The sequence below is a fragment of the Varanus komodoensis genome, unplaced genomic scaffold, assembly GCF_004798865.1.
Source record: "Varanus komodoensis strain SLA01 unplaced genomic scaffold, ASM479886v1 scaffold29_3, whole genome shotgun sequence".
Lineage (NCBI taxonomy): Eukaryota > Metazoa > Chordata > Lepidosauria > Squamata > Varanidae > Varanus > Varanus komodoensis.
The window spans coordinates 1,509,860-1,518,156 of record NW_025335760.1 but is presented as its reverse complement, the minus strand read 5'-3'; the positions used below and the strand labels follow the sequence as shown (position 1 = coordinate 1,518,156).

Genomic DNA, 8,297 nt, shown 5'->3' with positions numbered 1-8,297 from the left:
AGGAAAGGGGGCGGGGTCGTGCGTAACGCGTGACGTTCTGGAATCCTCCGTGCTGACGTGAGGCACGTACGGAGCGTTTTCCTCCGCCTCCTCCTCTTCCCCGAGGCGCGCGGGTTATTTTGGAACGCCGTCCGGCCCCCGTTGCTAAGGGGAGGGGCCGGCGGGAGCGCCGAGCGGATTGGCCGGCCGGCGAGCGCGGCCCCGCCCCCGCCCCGCCCCCCGGCGCGGCCTCCCTGCGGGCCTCGGAGCCGCCTGGAGACGCGCCGCCGCCGCGAGGGCCGCTCCTGCCCGGCCCCTGGGGGCGCCCCGCGCTCCGGCCCCGAGGCGGCCCAGGCGCCCGGCAGGGCCTTCCTGCCCGGCGGGGTCTCCGCCGCCCCTCGCAGCTGCGCGGCTGCGAAAAGGGCTCGAGCACGTGCGGGGAGCAGAGCGCTCCCCGGGGCTCCGGCCCTGAGGGCCCGGGCTGCCTTCCTTCGTATTGTGCTGTAGCGTCTTTTTCTTGGTCGTGTAAGCCGCCCTGAGGCGCTGCGATGGGACGGCGTACAAATACTGTAAATGAATAAACAAGCAAGCAAGCAAGCAAAGGCCCTGGGCCCACGCACGCCACGTTCCAGCTTCCTCCTCCTCCTCCTCCTCACAAGCCAGGGGAGGGAGGGGGATGTGAAAGGGGGCGTCCCTGAGCGCCCAGTCCTTTGGGAGGGGAAGGCTGGCCTGGCCCCCCAAGGAAGCTCCAGGGGAACCCAGGAAAGCGATCTAAGAGACTCGTCTGCACATTGCAGGATGCCCCAGCCAGCCATGGGAGGCCCCCCCCCCAGAGTTCCAGGGGGGCAGAAGGACATGGGAGAAGGGGGCAGGAGGGGCTCTTGTGTGCATGGCGCAGCCAGGGGAGCCGCCGGGGTTGGCAGGGTGCTCTTCGGCACGATCGGGTGCCTTGCCTCACCGCAGGGTCCACCTGTGGGCCTGCAAGAGGCCTGCAGGGCTTCCAAAGAGCTCCCTTTCCTTGCCCTTGGGGTGGGGGGTGGGGGGAGGAGGCTGGCAAATCATGAGCTTAGGCACCCTTTTTTCTCAAATGTTTCCTTCCTCCAACTGCCCATAAGAAATAAACCCGGCTTTAGCACTGGCCTGCCAAAATCTCCCTGCCCAGGAGCTCTTTCTGAGTCCTGCAAAGGACACTGGTGGCTTTTCCCTCTGCGGACATGAGGTGCTGGAAGCCGGAGCCTGAGGGGAACACCTGCCCCCCCCCCAAAAGCAGCCAAGGTTCCAAGCCGGGGCTTTTGCCAGTGTCTGCAGAAGACGAGGAGTAGGAAGTCCTGCGTGTCGACGACAACCAGGTGGAGCACCCTCACAACATCCGTCCACCTCGAACTCCAGCCATTCCGCATCTAGAATTCAGATGAGGCAGGTGCATCAGCACCGCTCCTGCCGTCTGGGACGCGGGAACTGATCGGTCACCGAGTGCTCGGTTTTCCATTGCTTCCTCAGACAAAAGGAGAGAAGGCTTTTGTATTCACCCGTGACTTTACCGCTATGAGTAGTCAGTGGCCTAAATAACTATTAGTAGTATAGATGGCAGTGCTGTCCTGCCTTTTTCCTCCTGCAAGGAACGCCCAGGCAGTGGAGCATCCCTCTTGCATCCATCCGGGGCAGGTTAGGCTGAGCGTGATGGGACGGTCCCAAGTCACGCCGTGAGCGTCATGGCTGTGGAGACTGGAACGGGGGCAACCCAGGTCCCTGGCATCTCTCGCCACTGGCCTCTTGGGCAGACCCCCTCAGGTTGAGGGATCCTGGAGATTCCCGTGGAATCTTCTCTAACAGGAAAGTGAGGCAGAAGGATGATAAACGAAGCAATTGGGAACTGCTTTTTGTGGGTGTTTTGCTTTGCTTTGCCTTGCCTTTAATAAAGAGCTCTTCCTCGAGTGGGGCAGGTTCTCTGTGTCTGAGGTTCCAAGAGCCCTTTTGCACGATCTTTTGATCCCTGCATGCTGGATAGGGATGGCTCTCTCTCAGAGGGTGAAGAGGCTGGAAAAGCGTCTGGGCCCCAGGCCATGGCGCTGCCTCGGGTGCAGGCAGGACCCCTTGCGCACAAGGCCCCCTGCCCATCACCTCTGGTGGCTCGGGGTGCATCGCCCAGCTTTGCCCACCTGGCACCTGTCGGATGTGTTGAACCATGGCTCCTGCTGGCTGGGGCGGATGGGAGCTGCAGTCCAGCACATCTGAAAGGCAGCAGGTGGGAACTCCTTCCCGGCGTCTTCCTACCTTCCGGTCTCTGAGCGTGTGCTGTGTTTGGGTGTGTGCAGGAGTGCAGTGGCCTCGGGGAGATGCCCGGATCCTTCGTGCCAACAGTGACTGCAATATCAACTAGCCAAGACCTCCAGTGGCTGGTGCAGCCGACCCTCATCTCGTCCATGGCTCAGTCACAGCCGCCATCGGGCCAGCAAATGCCGCCGCAGCCGCCGCAGCCGCCACAGCCGCAGCCACAGCCGCAGCCACAGCCGCAGCCTCCCCCCACCATGGACCCCTACGACTTGCCCGGCACCAGCTACTCCACCCCGGGGCTGGGTGCCTACGCCGCCGGGCCCTCGGCTGCCCCCGTGGCTGCCCCCCCGCCACACTCCGCAAGAGCCCGGCCCCGACGGACGCGGGAGGAAACGGTGAGCGGGGAGGACTCTGGGGCCTTGCTTCTGCTGTGGAACGTCCTCTGGGGCTCCAGCAACGAGGTTACTAATTCAAATCGCTTTGCGTCCTAAACGCGGCCCTGCCAGGTAGCTCAGGGGGCTAGAACTGGGGCTAGTAAATGAGGCCAAGGCTGGGGCTGGGTCCCCCACCTGTTGCCTGAAAACCAGTGTGGAATGGTACCGAAGGCGCTCGACTGGGACTCGGGCGATCCGGGTTCTAGTCCCCAGTCGGCCACGGCGCTCACGACTCTGGGCTAGTCAGGCTCCCAGCCCAGCCTTTTATTTATTTATTTATTTATTTGATTGATTGATATCCTGCCCTTTTCCTACAAAGGGCTCAAGGCAGCTTACATCATTCTCCTCCTCCATCTTATCCTCACAACAACAACCCTGTGAGGTAGGTTGGGCTGAGAGTCTGTGCCTGGCCCAGAGTCACCCAGTTGGCTCCATGGCCGAGCGGGGACTCGAACCCGGATCCCCTGAGTCCCAGTCCCAGGCTCTTAGCCACTACGCCACCCTGGCTCTCACAGGGCTGTTGTCGGGATAATAGCGAGGGGAGGGGAACGGAGAAAGCTGCCATGTGTTCCTTGTCGGGAAAAAGGCAGGATAGCCATGTAATACATAAAGCAGCAGCTGGGGGTCTCCCAGAATGCAGGGACTGAAAAGAGATCCATGCAGTCCCTTAACAGCTGCCTTTGGAAGTTGGATGGGACTGTCATGGGCTGATGGCACTTTGCAGGTCTTCCTGCTGCCAACCTGGGTGTGGGGTGCAAGGAAAGCAAGCGTGGAGAATGACAAATTGCAAGGAGGACCTGCGCTCGGAATTTCCTCTGGAAGCAAGCTGCTTCGGACAATCCTCAGCCAGCCTGAGGTGCTGGAAGCGCCAATATTCCATGTAGCATGTTCTGTGTAGTCTCATCCTGCTCCTCCCTAAAGTTGGGGCAGATGGATCTATTCCTTGGGCTTAACGCTGCGTTTGGGAAGGTTGTGCGAGTGGAAATTCCTGGCACAGGGGAGCTTGGGTTTTAGTAAGATCGTGCAAAGTGCCGCCCATTAATTCCCCTTGCCAGAAGGAAAAGGGTCGTGGCGTCAGCAGGAGAGCGGTGCTGGGTTCCCCTGGGGGGGGGGGCCTGTGCTCCCCTTGGGTGCACCAGCCTTTCCATCACTCCTGCTGCAAAGGTTCCAGATGGAACAGCCTGACGGTAGAGCTTGGATTGTCCCAGAGTTACCCAGCGGCAGCAAAGTCCCCAGCCGGGTAGTGCGGCTAGGAAGGCCTCCTCTGCAGCCTTCATCCGCGGACTGACCCACCTTTCTTGCCTTCCAGCTGACACCCGAGGAAGAGGAGAAGCGCCGGGTGCGCAGGGAGAGGAACAAGCTAGCGGCAGCCAAATGCCGGAACCGCCGCCGGGAGCTGACGGACCGACTCCAGGCCGTGAGTGCGCCTCGTGTGACCCCAGCCCCCTGCCTGCGCTCGGCTGTGTGCTCCTAGGGCCGCCTCTCGGCCCCGAGAAGCTCCGGGGTGTCTCCGTGCCCGGGGCAGCTGGCCAGCCCTGCCATCCGGTGGGGGGCGTGGCCTGCCTTGGGCCTTTAAAGGGCTGCACAGGCTCGATGCTAGTCCCTTAGCAAGGGTGGCCAGGCAGCCCTCCCGGCGGCTCCCTGCCCCCCCCCCCCGTACCCCTCTCAGTTCCCCGCCAGGGGCAGCCCGTGTCTTCCCAGCAGACGTCTGGGTGAAGGGCCTCCCATGTGAGGTGCCTGGCACTGCCCGCTGGGTGTGCGCATGTTTTCTGGTTTTCCACGGGGTTCCCCACAGGCCTCCCCACTTTCTTCCGTGGCAGCCTCCTTTCCGGAGCGTGTCTCCCGCAGCCTGAGGGCTTGCTCCAGCCGTCTGCTTTGCCGCCTTCCCTGCCAGGCAGCTTCTGCCCTCACCTGTTGAGCGGGGGGCTGGGGGGAATGCTGCCGGATCACGTGGCCCTTCCTGCCCCTGCCCGTTAGATGGAAGAGAATGAGGCAGCTGGCTCAGGTGGGACGGGGGAGCTTAGGAACCGCAGGCTCTAAACTGGGTAGGGAGTGGGCAGGTATCCCCGCTCGTTCGCAGTCACACGCTGGGAAACGAGCTTCTCCCCGGCGCCGGCGGGGTAGGGGAGAGAAAAGGAACGGGGATGCCAGACGGATGCCCACCGTGGCTTGCTCAGGGAGGGGGAGCAGCCCGAGCCGGGCCGGAGGGCTCTGCCCCAGCCAGCGCTTCTCCTGGGCGGAGGATGGGGGAGATTCGGTGCCTGGCTCCCCTCCGCTGAGCCCCGGCCCCTGCCTCGCTGGCCCCCGCCTCGCACTGACTCCACTGCTCCACCTCCTCCCCAGGAGACAGACCAGCTGGAGGAAGAGAAAGCCGAGCTGGAGTCGGAGATAGCGGAACTGCGGAAGGAACGCGAGCGCCTGGAGTTCGTCCTCGTGGCTCACAAGCCCAGCTGCAAGATCCCTTTTGAGGACGTGCCAGAGCTGAGCGGGCAGCCCGGCCCCTCGGCCGAGGTGGGCGCTCTGGCCATGCCCATGAAAGAGGACCCCTTTGGGCCGGCGGCCTACGCAGCGGTGCCCCTGCCCTACCAGCAGGGCCTCGGCGGCGTCCAAGGGGCGGGCCCAGCGGAGGTAGCGTTTTCTAGTCCTTTCTTTACGCGTGGTGAGCAGCTCAGCCAGCCGCACCTGCTTAACCCTTCCTATACGTCTTCGTTTGTGTTCACCTACCCAGAGGGAGCCACCTGCGGAGCCACACACCAGCGGAACAGCAGCAGCGACCACTCCTCGGACTCCCTGAACTCCCCCTCGCTCCTTGCTTTGTGACACTCAAACCCCTAACTCAGATTTTGTGTCTAACCGACAAACCCACCCACGTGCGCCAAACCTCCGTGGGGGGCGAGAGACGGAGATGCGCACGCTTCCGCCCAGCCGTCTGGGAGCATCTGCCTATAGCCTGCCAAAAGTCCCCCCCAAACGCTGCCGTGCTCGCCTTGCCGCCGCCGCATCTCTAGCCATGCAACGTGGTGTTGCTGTTGTTGTTGTTGCCGTCAGACTTTCGGGGCGCGGCCCCGGGTGGAGAGCCCTTGCCGAGGGCCGACCGCGTTAACGCTTCCACATTTTGGGCTTTGCCATTTTCAAATCGGGAGGAACCAGGACGCTTCTGGGGTGCAAGCCAGACCCGCCACCTTGCTTTCTCGAAACGGGATCCTCGCGTGAACGGAAACCCGGGTTGAGAGGGCCCGTAATGTTTCCTTACTTCCTGCCAGCATTGTTGTAAGAAGCCGAGCAAAGGGGTGGACCAGCCCGCAGGGGAGGAGGAGGAGAGGGTCCCGCCTGTGTCCCCCGCAGAGCCATGCCCAGCTTCCTCTGCTTTGACTTGACCTGCGAATGCTGTGCCCGTTGCGTGCTCCAAGGAGGCGCTTCGGTGCTTCTCCGGTTCTCCGTTGGTCAACTTGGCATAAACTGAATGTAGTCGCTGCGCCTGCAACTGGCCAGTTGTCTCTGTTACGGAGTGTGGAAAGTGCCACCAGGCCCCAGAAATGAGCAGCTCGATCGTCTTGGTCTCGGCCACAGCTCGTCTAGCCTACTTTGGCCAATGCCCGAGCAAAGCTCGTGGCGCCCGGAAGCAAATTTAGAATCCTGTGCACAAGCTGCTTAACCTGCTGTGTTCTGTGGGAAGCCTGCAGTGTGTGTGTTTACTCGGAAGTACCACTGGGTGCACGGGGGTTTGATTGGCACTAAAGAGAGGGAAAATCCGGGTTCACTGTCCTGCTAAGAGAATCCCCCAGTAGGTCACTGGATTCCAGAGTCACATTTTTAGGGCCTGCTCTGGGCTGTGACTGAAGGGCTGACCTGCTCCCGGCTGCCCTGCCCTCTCCCTCAGCTGGCCAGCCAGTCAGTTCCTGCTGGTCCAGCAGCCACCTTCTCAGCTCTGCAGGTCCCCCTGAATGAACCCTCCCCCCCAGCTCGCCCCCCCTTGCTCGGCTTCACCTGTGGGTGAGGAGGCAGCTTTGCAATGCTCGCCTGGCCGCATGCGGGTGGGGCTTGGTGACAATACTGTGAATGGACCTCTTTCCTCCGCAGATGCTTTTTTGGATATCGTGAGACTGTTTCTTTCAGCCCTTTGCCAGTCCGAACTTAGATGGAGTCCGCCTCCCCTCTCTCCCTCCTGGCTGATGTGATTTGAGGCCGCTTCCTGTCCTCCCTTTCTTCCTTGGCCTTGAACCATCCTTTGTGGTCGTCTGGCTAATATAGCCGTCTGGGAGCTTCTCAAACTTGGCAGGGTTTTCCCACTGCTCTCGCGGGCTGGCGACTAGCGGGGCGACCGCCCTGCGCCCCCACCCAGCCCGACTCAGCCGCACTCTTCTCTTCACCATGCCACTTCCATCCCCGAAGCTTTTGGCTCGTTCTTGCTTCTCTCCTTTAGCCCTTTGCTTTCCAGCCACACCTTGGGGCCCCCTCCCCACAATCCCCACACGCTAAGTATTTGCTCTTTGAGAAGTGTTGAGGGCTGACACCGCCCCACCTGGGGGGCCGGCGTGGCTCAGCGTACAGCTCCTTCCCTGTCCGTTCCGCAGACCCACCGTCGCGCCCGGAGGGCCCCGCTGCCCCGTGCTGGGGTTCCCAGCTGCAGCTGCCGTGTGCCTCGTGTGCGTGGTTGTGCAAAGTGCCGCTCGCTTCCAACACACCCTGCCTCTTACTGGCCCAGCCGCCCAAGTGTGTTTATGGATGGGGAAGCTGCCCATGTTGCTTACTTGGCTCTCGGAAGCACGCCATGATGCTATACGGAATGTTTCCAGAAATGTTATCTTGACCAAGCTTTTGATGTTGTTTTTTTAATATTATTTTTAATCGATGGATTTTACTTTAACCAGCTTTTTTTTTAAAAGAACCAACCAAATGTTTATTATGCAGTTGCTGGGGATGGGGGAATATTTTTATTTTTTTAATTATTATTATTAATTTACCCCTTTGTGCTGTAATATTTTTTGTGATGTGTTTTGTTAAGCAATGGGGGGGGCCAGCCAAGGGAGGGGATGCTGAGACTTTTGACCCTGCCAGGCCCTCCCTGTTCTGCACTTAACTGGTTAGCGAAATAGCAAATAAAGTCAGCTTTGAAAAATGCACTTTTTTATGATGAATATAAGATCTATTTTTTCAAACTCATGTAAAAAAACTATTAAGGTGCAATAAAAGATCTCGAGCCGTGGTTCTGCCTGGCTTTCTCTGCACCAAGATCGGACTTCCTCTTGCCTTAAACCCCTCCGGAGCGGGGAGCGGGGGGGGGGCGGGCTCGATTGCGGGGGGGGGCTCCCGTTGACTGGGGCGGCCGTGGGACGAGGCGGCCTAGTCCTGGCCCCGGAGCGCCCCCTGCTGCCCGCACCGAGAACGCGCGGGGACCGGTGGAGGACGGGCCGCGGGGTGGCGGGAGCCCGTCTGCAGCAGCGCCGATGAACGGGGGGGGGCGCCTTCGCAGCCGGCTAGGAGAGGGGGCAAGGGGGCCCTGCCCCGCGAAGACCCCGGGGGGCTCCGGCAGCCACGGCCGCTCCTCTGCCCACGCTCCTTTCCCAGCAGGCGCACGGAAAGCCCGCGCAGGCCAAGGCGTCGGGGGGG

General features: G+C 61.4%; 1 protein-coding gene across 4 annotated transcripts in view; it reads left to right on the top strand.

Moving 5' to 3' along the window:
- FOSB (FosB proto-oncogene, AP-1 transcription factor subunit) overlaps positions 1–7,893 on the top strand; it is an 8,789-nt gene extending 896 nt beyond the window's left edge. The window contains exons 2-5 of one of the 4 annotated variants that reach the window (XM_044435521.1): positions 2,295–2,714; positions 3,997–4,104; positions 5,031–5,315; positions 5,416–7,893. In XM_044435521.1, the coding sequence (XP_044291456.1) occupies positions 2,295–2,714; positions 3,997–4,104; positions 5,031–5,315; positions 5,416–5,481 (879 nt within the window). In that variant the 3' untranslated portion in view covers positions 5,482–7,893. Of the gene's footprint in view, positions 1–922; positions 1,329–2,294; positions 2,715–3,996; positions 4,105–5,030 lie in introns of those variants that run through there. The other 3 variants (XM_044435522.1, XM_044435519.1, XM_044435520.1) reach the window with 3 other exon arrangements.
- Positions 7,894–8,297: the final 404 nt, after the last annotated feature.